The sequence below is a fragment of the Anopheles merus genome, chromosome 2L (assembly GCF_017562075.2).
Source record: "Anopheles merus strain MAF chromosome 2L, AmerM5.1, whole genome shotgun sequence".
Lineage (NCBI taxonomy): Eukaryota > Metazoa > Arthropoda > Insecta > Diptera > Culicidae > Anopheles > Anopheles merus.
The window spans coordinates 43,410,150-43,428,259 of NC_054083.1; the positions used below are offsets into that span (position 1 = coordinate 43,410,150).

The 18,110-nt window shown below is 46.0% G+C and overlaps 2 protein-coding genes across 9 annotated transcripts; one reads left to right on the top strand and one right to left on the bottom strand.

Annotated features, from left to right (window-relative positions):
* Positions 1 to 873: 873 nt before the first annotated feature.
* LOC121594861 (phosphoglycolate phosphatase 2-like) lies at positions 874 to 4,617 on the bottom strand. 2 transcript variants are annotated; one of them, XM_041918602.1, is made up of 5 exons: positions 4,226 to 4,418; positions 2,510 to 2,552; positions 1,981 to 2,433; positions 1,528 to 1,904; positions 874 to 1,277 (listed from the first exon to the last, which is right to left on the bottom strand). In XM_041918602.1, the coding sequence occupies exons 3-5, from the start codon at positions 2,380 to 2,382 to the stop codon at positions 1,094 to 1,096; spliced, it is 963 nt and encodes a 320-aa protein (XP_041774536.1). In that variant the 5' UTR covers positions 2,383 to 2,433; positions 2,510 to 2,552; positions 4,226 to 4,418; the 3' UTR covers positions 874 to 1,093. The 2 variants fall into 2 exon arrangements, with proteins under 2 accessions (XP_041774536.1, XP_041774537.1); XM_041918603.1 differs by lacking the exon at positions 2,510 to 2,552 and having other exon boundaries at positions 4,226 to 4,617.
* On the top strand, positions 2,501 to 17,767 carry LOC121594857 (putative phospholipase B-like lamina ancestor). 7 transcript variants are annotated; one of them, XM_041918593.1, is made up of 6 exons: positions 2,501 to 2,669; positions 7,265 to 7,802; positions 12,432 to 12,638; positions 14,490 to 15,202; positions 15,317 to 15,583; positions 15,654 to 17,767. In XM_041918593.1, exons 4-6 carry the CDS (start codon positions 15,093 to 15,095, stop codon positions 17,353 to 17,355), a joined length of 2,079 nt encoding a protein of 692 aa, XP_041774527.1. In that variant the 5' UTR covers positions 2,501 to 2,669; positions 7,265 to 7,802; positions 12,432 to 12,638; positions 14,490 to 15,092; the 3' UTR covers positions 17,356 to 17,767. The 7 variants fall into 7 exon arrangements, with proteins under 7 accessions (XP_041774527.1, XP_041774525.1, XP_041774524.1 ...); XM_041918591.1 differs by lacking the exon at positions 2,501 to 2,669 and adding an exon at positions 5,803 to 5,892; XM_041918590.1 differs by lacking the exon at positions 2,501 to 2,669 and having other exon boundaries at positions 6,901 to 7,802.
* The last annotated feature ends 343 nt before the right edge of the window (positions 17,768 to 18,110 follow it).

Genomic DNA, 18,110 nt, shown 5'->3' on the forward strand with positions numbered 1-18,110 from the left:
AAATTTTGCGATTTCTTTTAGAACAAAATCACATTTATTTAGTACATACAATTGAGGTTTTGTAGAGTTGGCTGTTTAACTTGGCTTAACTTAACTATAATTACCTGAGTTTAACGTTACTCGAATTTTTGTCTACGCAATATAATACCGTGTATCAAAAATATGCATATGCAATATACAAAAATATGTGTTTTTATGTTAAAGCCATGTTTAAAGTGCCTCTTAAATCAAAACCAAGAAACATAGTAATAGAAACTAATTCGGAAACCGTAGTGATCGTAGAACTTATCACAAACCGATAAAGGTCTTAGAATTGGTGCTGAATTTACAAAGGTTCAGGGTCTAATCCGGAACTCATATTGATCTCGCAACTAATCTTGAACCCATACCGGTCTTGGAACTTAAACAGTACTTATACAGATCCTGGAAATGATCCCCCATCCCAGACTATTCCCGGAACTGATAATGCCATTGTTCCAATACAAGAACTTTATCTTTACCTGTTTAGGCAAAGATTGGAATCGCAAACCTGTCCCAGTTCCGGAACCGATACAACATCTATTCCCATCCAGTAATAGACTCCCCTACAGATTACTGCTAACTGGAAATTGTATAGCAAGAGGACAAATCATCTGAATTTTTAAGCATCTATTTCGTGTTCTTCATCATCATTTTATGAAGAACCAGATTTCTAAGGGAATTAAACCAAAAGAAATTCAAAAGAATCTTTTTCATCTTAAAACATGTTTAGAAAGTAGGTCCATTTGTGCCAACATTTTCGAGTTGATCAGTTTTTTAGTATGTTTTTTCTTATATTTGAATAATATTGATGACTCAGTCATATTTCCCTAAACAAACTTCATAAAAATTGCATACGATAATCACAGTTTCCAATTTACTATCAATCTCATCAAACACCCTTTCCTTGAGTAGAATTTTGTTGGGATCGATTTTGCCAAAGTCTTTTAGTGGTCAAATGAAGAATTTGGTTTGTTTAAAAGTTAAATACAGCTTAGGATTTACACACAAAACAATGACGATATAGCATAACATGTGATTTGCCCGATAGAGTGGGTCAAAGACCGCTCGCCTTCTATTCCTCGACGTGCATGGTTTCATTGTACAGCTCGATAAAGTCGGCAAAGCTGTCGGCGTAATAGTTGGGCAGCTGGTTCGGATCGGTTTGGGCGTGCAGGGCGTCCTTCGGTGTGCCACCGCTCAGCATGAGCAGCTTCTGGAAGCCGCACTCTGTCCCGAAACCCATGTCCTGTGGCATCCTGCAAATCAACGGCAAGGCAAAAATAAGGTAAGTTAAAGCGTCTCCCTTTTTTACGATGTACGTGGCGTGAGTGGCTCCGCTTATCAATCTCTCGCCGATGACACGAGCCACACTCCCGGAAATTAAACGTTTGTCTTAAGCGAGACGCCGTTATCAGTGATTGATCATGCGATGCGCAGTGCGGGAGGCTGGGTCGGTTATCAAGCCAGACAGCGTAATTAAGAGCGCCACGAGGTGCAAATACTTACATATCACCAACAAACAGGACGCGCTTCGGTTCGGTAATTTGGAACTGCTCGAGCACTACCTGCGCCAGCGCCTTGCCCGGTTTGCCCAGGATGAGTGCCTTCCGGCCGGTAGTGCGCTCGAGTATGTCGATAAAGTAGCCCGGCCCTATCACGTCCATGCTGGAATCGAGCGGTATGATGTAGTCGGTCGCGCCGGCAATGAACACACAGTTCGGATCCCGCTCCAGGTAGCACTTTGCCTTCATCAGGTGCTGTAGCGACAGGTTGACGTCGATATCGATCACCACGGCACCGACCTTCGGGCCGTGCTGCTCAAAGTAATCGCTGTACACGCGCACCTGATTTGCCTCGCGGCTATCCGGGAACCGTTCCTTGGGCTAAACGTGGGGGGGGGGGGGGCAGACAAACGATTAATACGAGTGGGAGAGCTTTTTGCATTCCTTTTCCACTTACCCCGTCCAGCACTTTGAAGCCGGCCTTGCGCAGATAGTCCTTAAACACTTCCGTCCCGATGCAGTAGACCGCGTCGCGCATCCGGATCGACTTCAGATAGTGCACCGTCGTCAACGCCGGATGGACGATCTCCTCCTCCAGTGCGTCGATGCCGAGCGAGTGGAACTTCTTCTGGTACTCCTCCATCGTGCGCATACCGTTGTTGGAGATGAAGGCCAGCTTCTTGCCGTCGGTCCGCAGCAGCTGCAGCGCTTTGTCCACGCCCGGAATGGGGCCGGTAAAGTTCCACAGCACTCCGTCACAGTCGGACATGAGCGTATCGAAGGAGTGGAGGAACAGGCGCCGTTCCGCTTTCGACAGGTCGAGGATGTGTTTCATCTCTTTCTTAGCTTGTTCCGCCATTCTGTGGTAAGGTGGATGTGTAGGCTTCCGAATGGATCGAAGGTACCAATGCTGCAAGGAAAGAACAGCCGATCCAGATTCAATCTAGTGTGCTTTGGACAATGTGTCACTGTATTAGTTTGCGTACTTTATACACTCAACAATCGGCTTCGTTCTCCTTTCTTCAATTTCTAAATTAATAAATAGTTAAAACAATAAAATAAGCACAGCTTGTGGAAGTGGTCAGAGAAAACGAAAATGAATTTTAAGCAGTAACAGGATTCTGTACAAAATGGCTTCTCGGGCAGGTAACCTGTGTAGTCTTTCATGCGGATCATTCAGATACGTGTGAGTGTGTCTCTGTGTAGATTAGATCTAGATAAGTTTCTGTGGGAAATTTTAGTTCATCGAAATTTTGCGATTTCTTTTAGAACAAAATCACATTTATTTAGTACATACAATTGAGGTTTTGTAGAGTTGGCTGTTTAACTTGGCTTAACTTAACTATAATTACCTGAGTTTAACGTTACTCGAATTTTTGTCTACGCAATATAATACCGTGTATCAAAAATATGCATATGCAATATACAAAAATATGTGTTTTTATGTTAAAGCCATGTTTAAAGTGCCTCTTAAATCAAAACCAAGAAACATAGTAATAGAAACTAATTCGGAAACCGTAGTGATCGTAGAACTTATCACAAACCGATAAAGGTCTTAGAATTGGTGCTGAATTTACAAAGGTTCAGGGTCTAATCCGGAACTCATATTGATCTCGCAACTAATCTTGAACCCATACCGGTCTTGGAACTTAAACAGTACTTATACAGATCCTGGAAATGATCCCCCATCCCAGACTATTCCCGGAACTGATAATGCCATTGTTCCAATACAAGAACTTTATCTTTACCTGTTTAGGCAAAGATTGGAATCGCAAACCTGTCCCAGTTCCGGAACCGATACAACATCTATTCCCATCCAGTAATAGACTCCCCTACAGATTACTGCTAACTGGAAATTGTATAGCAAGAGGACAAATCATCTGAATTTTTAAGCATCTATTTCGTGTTCTTCATCATCATTTTATGAAGAACCAGATTTCTAAGGGAATTAAACCAAAAGAAATTCAAAAGAATCTTTTTCATCTTAAAACATGTTTAGAAAGTAGGTCCATTTGTGCCAACATTTTCGAGTTGATCAGTTTTTTAGTATGTTTTTTCTTATATTTGAATAATATTGATGACTCAGTCATATTTCCCTAAACAAACTTCATAAAAATTGCATACGATAATCACAGTTTCCAATTTACTATCAATCTCATCAAACACCCTTTCCTTGAGTAGAATTTTGTTGGGATCGATTTTGCCAAAGTCTTTTAGTGGTCAAATGAAGAATTTTGGTGCTGTTTATGATTCGTTTCTATTTTTAAATCATACCCCCCCAAAAAAAAAACCAACCGAATGGGTGGGCGTTGTGGATCGATTTTTGGATATTAACCTTTTTTTGCCCTTAATCGTTGAGCTTCAGCGTTGGCCACTGCACCGCGCATTATATAATGATGCAATCAAATGCAATGTTTCGAACAGCTCGAGAAGACCACGAGCTTTTAAAATTTACGATTTTATCACAACAAAACGGTAAATATTGTGCTACCCTTTGCGCGCTACTGTCTCTTCTCATCGTTTGCTATAATAATCCGCCGGTCGCTCAAGCTGAAGCTAAATTTCTATTTATTCGCGCAACCTTGATTGACGCAATACGCACACAGCCGACGCCGGTTGCTTCTCGAAGTACTGCGTATGCACTGGCGTAATCACGCAGCAAAGGGCCGTGCAATGTATCCATTCGTACGCTATATGCTCACCTGCACCGCACCGATGATAGCAGGACACACAATCTGAGCAAGCAAAGCTCGTGTTTGCAAATCACAACCTGGAAGCGTGGATGTTTGACCGCTCACCAAAACCGTCCAACGGCTACTGTGCTCAACCGTCACGAACCGTACGCAGACACCGTCTGAGACATCGTCGCCTGCTGTCTGGAATGGTGGTTGACCTGAGACGTTTTGTTTGGGCTTGTTCAGTGGGAGAACACCACCCTGGACGGACGGACGGACGGACGAAGTGGAAGCGGACAGCCTGTTGGAGATGGAACCGGCCGGCAACGGGGTGACCTTCGGTTCACGTGGAAAGTCGTGCCGTTGCTGCGCATGTCCTGGGCCGCGAGAAAATGCTTGGAATGCTGGAGCACGCTGATAAATACGTCACTCCTCAATTATTGTTGTTGTAGAAAACAAAACACAGGCAACATATGTACAACCCAATCTCTAACACACAAACGCAAAATGAAGGATTTCCTCGCAGCAACAGAGAGTTCGTTCGCTGGCGATATCTCATGCTCTGCGGTACGTGCGATTGGCAACGGGACGTTGGCATTCGATTCGAACTGGACCCGGGGAGGTTGGTAAAGGGTTGGCCGGCGTGAGTGGCGGCTAACGTCCAAACACATCCATCCATCCATCCATCCGCGTCTCACTCGCGGAAACTGGTGGTCCACCGCCTGCTCGGAGGCTCGCTTGATGATGGACACTATCATTGATGCGCAATCAGACTCAATTGCTGTGTCAATTGAATTTCGCGCGCTCCCTAAAGTTCCCGCCGTTTGTCCAGCTGGTGCAGAAAAAAAGGGGGCCGAGCTGTTTCTATGTTGCGCCTGTCTTGCTTGCTGTTGGACACTGTGCATGTACATAGGGGGGCTTGTTTGGGAAGCAAGCGTACGGTTATTGGTCGGATGATTTGTTTGTTTTGGTCCGAGCAAATTGTTACTATCAGCGAGCAATTTGTGGACGGAGAGGTCTTTGGATGTTTGCGTTGGATTTGATTTAATCCATAACAGTTAATTCTTGGAAAAATTCTTGTTTTGGATTAAACAACATGTAGATTTAACGGCCTGAAATGTGAGTCGCTTGATGGTCTAACGGTATGCGCGCGGGCCGTTGTGCAGAGGTTGAGCATAGTTCGATTCTCGCACGGGGACCGCGCGGGGTACTTACCGAAGCTTAGAAACTTGATTCCCCTAGAACAAAAATAAATGCCTTTAAAACTCGAATTAAAAGAAGAAGGACTCTTTAAGAAGAGACACTCCAAATGTTTGCAAGACCGTTATGGATGATTCGAAGGATGAGACAAGGAAGCTAATTGTGTTATTGCCAATGTGCCAAAGCAATACGATGATGTTTTGTCTAGCCGCTAAGGACGTCAGAGCAACAAGAATTTTTGTCAATCGATAAAAAACGGCTGTACAAATTCAATACCGCCATAATGTCGTCACTCTTCGCCTGAAAGCTTCGATGCTTCACCAACCTTTTTACAGCTGTGTCAATACCGGGTAGCCGACAGTAAGGAAAACAGGGACCAGTTGATAATGAGCGACAAATTGGCTCCTTCAAATAGGTTTGCAAAGTGTAGTGAAGAAGTGCAGCTAGCTGGAAGTATAGTGAAGCTCTGGTAGAGACTTGCAGTCCAAAATAACGTAAGTAGAAGTCGAAAAACGAGCGTTAACTGGAGTGCTTTGTTGATATTGCGTACAAAGTGAACACAGCTATAAAGTGTAAATAAGGAAATGTTTAACAAAATCGCGAAGATACAAATGGATTTTCTTCGTGTGTTGAATGTTGGAATGTTGCTCGTTTTGAATTCAAAGCAAAACATAAATTTCAAGGAACTGGAACTACTTCCACCAAACGGCGCAATACAAGAGGTGTATAACCAGCCAATACAATCTCCATAGCAACCGAGTACTCTACGAACCTTGCGCATCGCTCGCAGTCTCAATGTCGACACCGATCGACATAGTCTGCACAGTGTTGTTCCTGATTTTATTTCTTAGTTAAATATTTGATATTTATTTAATTGTTTTGTACATCAGATTTTAAGGAATAATATTTTTCGTGTATTTTTGTGAATAGTTTTGTGAGTTTGGAAAAATTAGATTGATTAGGTAAAGCAAAAAAAAAATGAACGTCTTGAAAATGATGATCTTTTAATCGATCGTGATCTTCCAAGATCTTCCTACTTACTTGAACGTGTCTGAGACATTTAAGAGTTGATTAGCAGAGTCCATAATTCATACGACGGTGAAAAATGAACGGTCTTTATCATAAAAAATATATAAAATAAAAAAAAAGGATTATAATGTCGTTTTGTAATTCAGAAGTGATTTGTTTTTCATTGTGGTTAAAAAAACTTGACAAAATCAGTTTTTATACTACAATTTTGTGTCCAATTTTTATAGTAAATACAGTTTTTTATCAATTTTTTCAAAAGTTTCCCAACTTTTCCTAAGCTTCATGCTTTTTTTTCCATTGGTGGGTGACATAGCATGGGCCTCACTTGCCCAAGGCAACCTCTCATGCGCTACCGCACGTCCGCACACACGAACGCAATGCACACGCTGACTCACACAACCCGAACCCCGCACGTTTGTTGTTGCTGTTGTGTGCGTACTAACCCCATGTAACGAGCGTGTGGGATCAAACTAGCGAAGATAGCGAATGGGCCCGTGCCCGTCACTGTTCTTCCTAACCTTGTGCAAGACACACGCGCGTGAACAAACCCCGTGCGCACACACGTATCGTGATAATCGTGCGTGCAGTTTTCCTCTTTTGTTAGCCAAATTTACCAAAATCACCTCGAACAAACCAAACCCTGCCTCTGCGCGACAAATCACGCGAAAGTAGCTCCAAACTCCCTCGACTGTTACAAATGTAGTCCCACGGGGTGTATCCGTAGTTGCTATATATTACCTTCGGTTTACCTTACGTATTGTTTTTTTGAGTGTTATTGTTGTGTAGTTTTTTTGTTGTAATATATCCCCCGTTTAACGACCGTTCTCTGCTCGGTAGTGTTGTGTCAATCGGAAGGATCCCATAAAACACAGCAAGTCATATCAGGTTCTGCTGTCGTTCCTTTCGGTGGGTGGTGGCGTGAAGTAACGTGCTCTCGAAATCGCTCGACGCCGAAAAATTTGGCCCGTGCTACTGTTGCTACTGCTGCTGCGTTTGCATAATCGCCGTAAGCGAGCGAAGATAGTCCAGAAGTGTTACTGGTTTTGTAAGTGTGTGTTGCTAGCAGCTCCCTTTCCGAAAATCCGATCCACCAGAGCGACGACACGCGAAGAAAGTGTGTGGGAAACGTCTCGGAGAAAGTGGCTACCTGAAGCTGAAGTGTCTTTCGTCGTCCCAGGTGGGGGCCTTCAGATTGCCTTATAGAGCGAAAGCAGTTGCTTCCTGCAGACCCTGCTGGCCCGGTTCAGGCCGCTCGTCAATCGGATCTCCTACAGCAGAAGTCCCTGATATCTCAAGCACAATTGTGATCGTTGGCCATAGCCGTAGCCGACTTGTACTGAATCTAAGCGCCACGTTCCTTATTGCGATTACACTGGTAAGTATATCAGTAGACTTGTAAGATACTTTTAAATAGAAATATTGTGTGAATATTCCATGTGCAATCATAAGCACGTGCAACCAAACTGTTCAAACTGTTGGGAATAATCAATCAAAATGTCCCCAATTCATAGCACGAAAAAGACTCCCATACGCAAAGTGCTCAGATCGACCTAAGCGAGAAAGAGCTCGGTTCGGCGATTATCAGCTTCGTTCCCACATGGTGTGGAACCTTTCCGCTTAACACACAACTACAAAAATAACTCTTAAAGACTGCACGCACATATTCTTGCTCTGCCTTTTCGTCGTAAATTGATCCCTCCCCGCCAAATGTGTGTGTTGTATGCAGCATTGAGCATATATCTAGACGTGGGAACTGCACCAAAGAAAGAATCCTTACAACTGAAATGTTAAGTAAAGTGTTTTTGTTTTTGGTTCATTTAATGTCCATTTTCTTAATGTTAATTGTTGAGTAGAACATTGGATATTAATTCCATTTACTGAACATTCCGGAAAGTCCTCGCGTTTGCCAGAACGTGCTACGCTAATGAAACGCCGACAGACACATACAAATCAACACAGACACACGCACGCACACGTTTGTCTTAGTGTTATGGGTAACTTTGAAAGATGAGCACCATCGGCCTAAACATTCTCCACGTGCTGCCAATCGAAATGAAATAAAATGAAATCCACGTCATAAAATCGCAGTATTCTTTCTGAGCCGTCTGCTGCATTTTGTGTGGCACCTTTTTGCTGTTATCAGCGTTGGTGTTACTTTTTCGACGAACCCGTGTAGCGAGATAAGAGGTACTGCCTTATGGCAATGGGCAATGAGGTGCTTATAATGTACCTTTCTCGAAATATATTTACTGCATGGTTTTGAGTATGGTGGTGATCTCGGACCGGTGGTCTAAATGGAAGACGTGGTGTCTTCTACTATTCCGGATGAGGTTCGGTTCCCGGCATACTAGCCTTCTCGAATAAGCGCTTATAACATTTCTGCTTTGAATATTAATAAGTCAGAAATAAAGGGTTGCTCTACTCACTTCAACATCGTAATATTTACATTCAATCCATAAAATCCCATTGTCAATTGTTAATCGAATCGAATGATCAATGGGAATTGAATGAAAGAATGAAAGATTATCGTTTAAATATTTCACATTTTACAATTATTTGGTTATTATGTTGGGCTAAAAGCCCTGTAATAAGCTAACACAAGCGTTATATACAGCTACATGCACTATAGTTTCATTAGCAAAGAAGAATATTTTTCCGACAACTTTACATCAATTAAAATCAATGAGTTTCCTAACACTTGATTGGCTACATCTTGCATAAGAGAATATAGCAAACTGAAAAAAGGTTTGCGCCCAGAACGCAAAAGAAATGCTACGTCCCCCCACTTTCAATTAAACCATTTAAACGCTCGTTCAATCAATCCCTTCTGAGCGCCATCATGTTTTTTTTTAATACGATCGATCAAGCACACAAATCGAAACAGTCAACGCCGGGTTTAATCTACTGGCAAGTCGTCACGTCACATCTACTGATCACGTTGCGCTAACGCAGCGCAAACAGTGCCGAACGGCGCCGAATGTTTCGTCAGACATTAGCGGACCGACGATCGCGCGGTGGTACGGCGGACATGTTAATTGTGGTAGTTTCCATTGCTGAATAATTCATCCCCCCTCTCTCTCCTTTTGCCCGTGATGGCTCCAGGGCGGCATAGTAAACACGTCAAACGGTTGACGATCCTGTCAACAACAACAACAATAGCAACAAACGCCCGGCGGAAAGATGTTAGCTTCCGCCGGAGGGGAATAGATTACGTATTTACACTGACATTGAAAGTGATCTTGTTTGAACGATCACTTATCTGCTGTGTCTCGGTGTACTACTCGTGCCTAGTAGATGCTAGGGCAAGCGCTAGACACTGAAGCGGTGTCGGTGAAAAATGGAAAGTTGAGGCACATTTGTCACTAACCACGTTGTTAGAGAACGAGATGTACTGGAGAGAGCACGTGGTCTGGAGAATGTCAACTGTCAAAGAAGAGATTATACTTTTTGATTTAGTGAGCTGTAGAGGAATAACTTTGGGATGCAGCATATCAAAGTAGGCTCTTTGTTTGGTTGATGTGTGTTGCATTTAATCTGTTTTTATCAACAAAATTGTGATTTTTAATTATCCAAATCACGTCACGTTGAGGTATGTTTGTGTAGTAATTGTGTAGTTAGATTGGGGAAGGAGAATTTCATCAAATTCCATTAGCTGGAACGATACATAAGTATTTTAAAACGCATTTCCATTTGAACTTTGTTCCCATCTTCCAAACCGATCGCTTCGGTCGTGTGCTCCTTTGCTCGTGTTTTGGCAGCCATTTCCGTTGACCTCGGACCAATTAATGCCGCCCGCTAGCGCCCGCCTCGTGTATAAGTCGCGTGGTGTACTAGCAAGCCACTACTCAGACACGCGCCCGAATATACTTCCGTGTTTGCCCATTTCCCACGCGAACTGTAAAAGGCGGGATAAGGGCGAGCGTGATCTTCAAACCCCCTGCCAGACCCATGCTGTGTGCATTCATGAATGAAACTATCCCGCTTCCTGTCCGGATTTCCACCCTTGTTTTTCCACGAAAAGCGGTACGGTGAACCTTTTTATTAATTCCAATCCATTGAGGTCATGGATTGACTTTAGCCGTACGCGATTGGAATTCTTGGGAAATTGGCGAAACAGCTGTAGAAATTCTCGCTCTCTCTCTCCCTCTTTCTCTCTCTCTCTCTCTCTCTCTCTCTCTCTCTCGGAGTAAAAGAAAGAATGAATTAATTTTTACTTTTCACCGCGAACCACCAACCGTTGTTGGTGGTCTCGAGAAATGGCTGAATTCCTGTGGACGTTGGGGTGTGTTTGTGCACGATCACTACGATCATACTATGTGGTGGCGGTGGTTCGGACTTTTCGGCAATGGGCGGGCATGATGATGTTCGTTCGCGGGGATTGTTTTTGTTTAAATTTAGACATACGAACGGTCGATGTAAGCTGTGGCGGGGGAGGTACCTGGCCGCCTGCAGCTTTACAGCTTCCCCGTAGTCGCCCTAATGGGTCGTCGAATGCGCTGCTGATTGCGCTGGTGCTTGCGGTGCGATTTACTACGTCGCCATCGCACAGTTGAAATCGTTCCGCTGTCGGTGCAGGAAGTTCTTGACTGCTAGCGGTAACAACCGTGTCTAGCAGGGAAATAGCTTCAGCCAACGAGTTCAGGGAAAGCCGTTTCAGTGCGCTGCAAAGAGGATGGAACATTTCTGAAGACGTGTAAAGAGTCGTAACCTTAGCAAACGTACATAATTCCTTCCAAAGTTCCTTATTTAGTATAAGAGAAAAAGCAGTATTTTGCAAAAGTGATACGTCTGGCAGGCAGCCGCGTTTGTTAGGAAGTTAGGAAGCAACAGGAGCAAACTGGATGTGAAGTCAACTGGTGAGAGTGGCGTGAACATTTCAGCAGTATTTACGCGTGCTGTGCGCAAAACAAACTACGCGTGTGTCGTCAGGCGAATGCGAATATGTGACTACCATTATTTACTCGTTTCGTGCTAAGTGATCGTATCAGCACCAAGTATCTTGACGGTCCTGACTTTGCTCGTGAAATAGGTCATCTTGGGCAATCGCTCGCGCCGGTGATCTATTTTTGCAAAATTTCCCATTTATTTGTTTGTTTAACAAATTCATGGGAAAAGTCTTCAACTCAACTAACGGTTCCTCGCTAGCAACTGATCGTCGGCTCCAATCGCGGCACAGACGATCGTCTGGTACACAAGTGCAGGTTTGTTGGCTCTTTAAAATGGAAAATTGTACTGCTTGCAGTAAATGCTAACTGTCCACTAACACAATCCAGCTGAGTCGCTCAAGTTTCTGTCGTCGGTTTTCCCTTTGCGCGACCCTCCAGGGTCACAGAACTCGATCGTCTCGACTGCCAACAACGGGCACATGATCGTGATCAAGTAAACAAACAACGTTTCCACCGGGACCTCCAACGTGCTCTGTGCTGATCGAGTATCTTTTGCATGACGCGGGTGACACGCGACGATCTTTTTTGTTAAATTGGCAGTTTTGCTAACGTCAAAACAATACCTCATTCCACAGAAAACGCGAAACGCTCGTCTGAGTGGAAAAATCCGGCTTTTGTGTACTTTTGCCGGACGACGACGTCGGTCGTTTTTTTTACGGTCTGTTTACTCGAATAATCTTCACGAGCTGCTTGCCGTAGTCCGTATCATTTGGTTGAGCGTGTTCAACCTCTCGGGCGTGGGCAATCCAAGGTTCCAAGAGGTTAAATCCGTATCGTTCGTTTGCTGGGTCGGTGTTTACCAGGCAAGACAAATATTATGCCACGGAATGGTCGCTTGCAAAACCGGCTCATTCTTGGGGCAACAGTTGTCTCTTAGTAACAGACATACACACTCGATCTCCAAACGTCTGAAGTATGCAAAATGCTGAAATCGCTCCACTACAACGACCCCATTACAATAAGACATTCTTTTATAAGCATATCACCATCTCTCCATACATTTGCTCATGCCTCACTCTTCTCCAACGATGTGTCTTTACGACCGCGCTTCTCCACAGGGCTCCACAGTGTACGGCAACAGCGACCCAACCGCCTCATTCCAATGGGTTGACACGTCTGCAACCGCACGTGAGTTCCCGGTGCCGCCAGCAGACCGAGCCGAAGTTCACGACCGAACAGAGGAGTTGTTGTCCGGAGTGGCAGAGCAGCAACAGCAGCAGCAGCACCTACCATCCCCGGAGTTGTACCAGCAGTTCCGGTAGCAGGTAGTAGTAACATCCATAAAAAAAATACTCCTCCAGTACACCTACGTACACCAACCTCACTTCACACTATCTTACACTGTTTGATATCATTGCGGCACTGTGTTTAGCAAGCCTGTTGTCTGCTCTTTTTTTGTGCCTCTCCACGCGCGCTCCACTGTCGGCGGCAACCTTCGCATGTACAGCTGCGCTCAACGTGTCTGAAGGTTCGTGGAAGGGTAGGGTAGGTTGTAGGAAGAAGAAGAAGAGGTTAGATTGCATGTCTGGTGGGGTGGTGTACTACTGCGAAACGGAACTGATAACACAGGACGGATGCGATCGTTGCAATGAGAATGAGGCAGATTGTTGCAAACGTAGGATCGTCCTTGAAAGGTAGAGGCATCGTGACGCACGTGGCTTTAGGTGGTTTTACACCGTTCGATCACAGCCAGTTGGCGTGCCGTCCACGTGTGATCTATTTCCAGTAGTGCGGTGCGATCACTAGCTGGTTCTCTCGCGAATTGAAAAAAAAAAGGAAAATGACAGACAAGCCGGTAAATGACACCTACGATCTAAGCGATCCATTTTGATTGATGGCACGAGATCGTTTACCCCTGATTTTGCGCGGTAGTTATACACTACACAGCCAAGCAAATGGATGGACGCCGATCGATAGGGAAATGAACGACACTAAACAGATACGCTAGTGGAACTTTGTCCGCATTTGAACCACATTCGTAACCTCTACCCGTCCACCCGACACAGCCGACGGTGAGGGAAATGTTGGCACTTTGACAAGCTTTTGACAACAACAAGGCTATTGTCTGTTTCCTATAGCGTGATGTGAAATGATTCACGAGGTAGCAGTGCAAATGCAACCGGACTGCTGATAAACGACAATTGTTTAGCAGTATAAGTCTTATCTTGTATGATCGTGTAGGATCAAGCTCTTCTCCACCACTGTTTATCGTAAGTTTCGTAAGTTGGGTGAATCCCACATGACTCATAATTAGCGAATATTGTTCAAATCAACATCTCCTTCTCTTTTTCTCTATCTCTTGCTCTGGTCCAGTATGAATCATTGTATGTCTCTTTATCTGCAGTACGACATACCGTCATGCTGTTTCCGGATCGACGTTTAGCACCTCCAATACACGGGTCCTCTTAATCAACCATTTCGCCTGTGCAAGATAGACTACCGATAACGCCTTCAATGTACTAAACGCCTGTATTTACTCTTCCCGCACGATTTGACACCGATACGATGGATAGTAGTAGCTCTAACCCCCACCACCGTACACTGTTCAATTATCATCGTGCTATCGCAGACAACGCACGCGCTCGTCCTCTTTTCCAGTTGAAGCGAGTATACGGAGCAAATGATGCCGCTCTGCTGAAGCGCTTTTGCAACACGCCGGGAGGGCCTTTGATGGCAAACCCCGTGGAATTCGACCCCCATCCATGCATGGCCATCGTCCCCGGTGGTGGTAGTGGTGGTAGTGGCAGCGCGTCACGCTTCGGCAGCTTTCGTCACATTAAATGCCAAAACCCCGCGTTGCTGTCGCGCAATCACGTTTGCGTTCGCGATCAGATGAAATGGAAACCGGAAGGTGTGAAGTAGATGAAAAGAGTGGGTGGGGGGATGAGTGGGAATAATCGCTAGCAAATTGATCGTGAGGTGTTGTGATCGCCTGTTGTTTTGCCAAATCGCGCTCAGTACGCTGTTTGTGACGGAAGTACTAAGGCTTGTGTTGCGAAGCCTGATTAGGAGCTCGTTATTCACTAATTTACTAACAAAATCTCAGTAGTTGAAGCCAGTACCGAGTGAAGTAAAATTGAAGTCGTTTATAATTTTTTTCTTTCTCCCCCTTCAAGAGTGCTCCATTTGTCGTCTCATTCCGCCAGCACCAGCCAGAGTGTGTAGTATGGTGCTATTCCGTTGATTGGTGACCTACTAGGAACTGTACGAAGAAGAAGTAGTAGTAGTGGCCTTAAGGAAGATTCTGCGCATCAGCCCGGCAACGTCCTAAGGGGACGCTCACACGAAATCATCCACCGTTCAACCGACTTTCCAATGAGAGTAGTTCAGTGCGTAAGGAATCTAACAGCGGCGTCCCATCCGGCATCCGTCTGCCCAAACGGTGTACCATCGGGGATCCGTGGATTGGGGGAACTGTTCTGCTACAGCTACTACGCCGTTGCCACCATTCTGCTGCACCTGTTTGCCGTCCTGCCGCTCGTTATTGCAGACCTCAATTATTGCTGGAAGCCATAGAGCGATCCGTGTGCCACCGACCTTCTGGGAGTGAAAACATCCTGTACAACTGGTTAGATCCTGTTCCTGTCTCCACTCTGCTCCTGCTTATCTGCTGTAGTTGTATTTGGGGAGCGTGTATAGCGCATCAGGTGATTCGTCGCGAACATTCCAAATTTGCTGCTGCATTTGTGCCACCTTACTGCACGGAAACGGCTCTCGTCATGTTGAAGGTAGTCGGTGCTTCCTGGCATAAGACCCGTATAGGGTCGTACATACTCATCGGTGCACTGATGCTAGCAGTCGCTGCTCTATTCCTCGCCGATATGGAGCGGTAAGTTCTGGTGTTCAGTCTATGTAAGAGAGGCGAAAGATCGAGTGCAGAGTACAGAGTGTGATCTTTACTGACGATTTTGTTCGTTTCGCTTTCTTCCTTTCCCAAAAACAGTCCCAGCTACAACGGGACGTACTGTGCCACCACCTACTGGGCACGGAACTCCGGCTATCGGCTAGAGTTCTGGGGCCAGCGCAATGATCTCGATCAGGTGCCGAAGGGTGCGGTCCGTGCCTGCTTCCAGGACAGCATCCTAACGAACGGTTGGTCTCAGCTGGAGCTAGAATCTCAATCTACCTACACGGACACGGTGCAGGCGTATGCGGCCGGCATCATGGAGGGTGCACTGACGTGGCACAACATCTACATGCACTGGTCCAAGTAAGTGATCTGGTTCGGATTGTAAGAGCTGCAATGGAAGGTTCTGATTGATTATTTTTGAATTTCACAGCACGATCGATGCGGTCTGCTCGAAGGACGAAGAGTCGGAAGAGTTCTGCGACTGGTTGCGCGGTTTGATCACCACGAACGTGGACACGGTAAAGAAGATGGCCGATATGAAGGGCAAGCACGACTACTACTGGTACCAGATAGCGCTGTTCTACGATCAGCTGGATGGGCTCGAGATTGGCTTCCGGAAGGGTGTGAAGCGATCGCGCATGGATTACGAAATTCCCAAGCAGGACTTTCTGCTAATGAACGCCGCTGTCGATATACGCGACCTGAAGATCTACTACACCAACTTTCTGATGGAAAACAGTGGCCTGAAGCCGGAACCGGCCAAGGGAATTATGCTGCTCAAGCTGCTGCAGCAGCCGAACGGACAGTCAAAGGTGCTGCTCGGTCACACGTCCGATGGTAGCTACTCGTCGATGCTGCGCATGGTGAAGAAGTACACGCTGCGGTATCACCTCTCAGCGGAGACGGCACGGACTGTTGTTTCCGCGCAGGCCGCGGAGGATGAGGATCGCGCCGTCGTGCCGGGTACGAATATTGTGTTTACTGGGTATCCGGGTGTGCTGGCATCGTTGGACGATTTCTACGTGATCAGTGGACGCCGCCAGCACCGGCTAGTGGCGGCCGGTGTGAAGATGGAAAACGAGCACGTGGATCTGTGGCGCAAAATCGATTTAGTGCGCTCGGTTTCGCTGGCACCGCGCGTCATGGCAGCGAATCGGCTGGGGCACAGTGGTCGGTCCTGGGCGCGGTACTTTGCCCGCAACCCGTCGACGGGTGTGAAGCAGTGGCTGGTGATCGATATGTCACGGTTTGTGGGAAGCAATGAGACTGAGGTGGAGCTGCTTGCAACCTCCCCGGCATCGGCGGCGGTGGACCAGTCAGTGGAGGACAATGACATTGCTACTGGGCAGGATGTGGTAGCGGACGGTGAACATCAGCGCATCGTAACGAAGCGGATGGAAGACTACGTGGACGATGATTTTAAGGAGCATCTGTCCGCGATCCGTCAGGTACGGATGGTGACGATTCCAAAAGCACCCGAACCGGTCGCCAAGGAAGAGCTGGTGGTGGAAGCCAGCGTTGGTCATAGCTTTGGATCGGGCATGTTCTGGGTGGTGGATCAGCTGCCCGGTCGGCTGCACGCGGAAGACATCACCGACAAGATCGTGTCCGACGGGTACTGGCTAACGAACGGGGTGGCCTACTTCAAGGAAGCGCTCGACATCGGGCAGGCTACGGCGAACGCAACCAACACTACCGCTCCGTCCTCCACGATGGAGAAGATCCTGCAGAACATTACCGACCTGGAGACGCTGGCACGCTTCTTCCGCCAGTCCGCCTACCGGGGCGATCTCGATCAGGATGAACCGGCCGCCTTCGGCAACATCGATCTGAAGATGTACACCGAAACGGCCGACGGTACGGTACACTTCCGGGCGTACTCGGGACCCCTGTACGATCCGGCCCGCAGCACCCCGGGCCAGGCGGCCAAACGGAGCATCGTGAAGTCGGAACAGTTACATCAATCGACCGCCACCGATCAAAAGACAGCGACAGCGAGCCACGGCGATACCGCCACGGTCGCTTCCCATCCGTTCGATTGGAGTCGAATACTGCCGTTCGAAGTGCGCCACCAGGGCCACCCGGATGTGTGGGACTTTGAGCACATCACACCGGAATGGGCGTGGATATGAGTCGTATGGTGCCGCCGCCTCACTTACTTAGACCAATAGTTTTTCTCACTGACGCTGGCAGCACTACTGCTCCTGTGTTAGTACACACCACCTCCGTCTGTCTTAACTATTCGTGCAATAACGCCAAGATCACTCAAGTCTTCCAAAGCGAGCCTAGGAAAGATCAACTTCCTATCTAACTAAAATCATGGATTTTTACAAAGTTTTCCTGTGAAAGACCAAACAAAACATAGCTGCAATTTTATAACCGTAGTTAGACGAAAGCCTTAAAGCGATAGCAAATTGTGCAAGCTGCTGTTCCTGTTGATGGCAATTGCGCTAGTTCATACACGCAAACACACTTTTTATAGACCAATTTTGAAACGAAAGAACAAAAGAAAAATAGAATGACGGAATAATGAAAAGAAAAGAAGAAAAACACCAAACAATTGTTTCTTTAAAAAAAAAATGGCTCGTAATATCCGAATTTACTAAAGACATCGCTTTGCCAACGGCTTTCTTTGGGGTTTGCATTTAACTGCAAGCTTTTGAATTCAAATTGAAAAGCTTTGCGTAGATGGCGCTAGTGTATTGCTTGCACAATGGGAAAGCGGAATGGGAATTGCGCCGACGCAGCAGTGATTTTATCGCAAATCCGTCAATTTAATGCTTCTTTTTAAAATTCTATGGTGCTGGGAAATTGTTTAGTAAGGTTTGTTATCAACCTATAGATGTTTTGGGACAATAATCTCCAAGCTCGAAGCTTCGGAAAACCG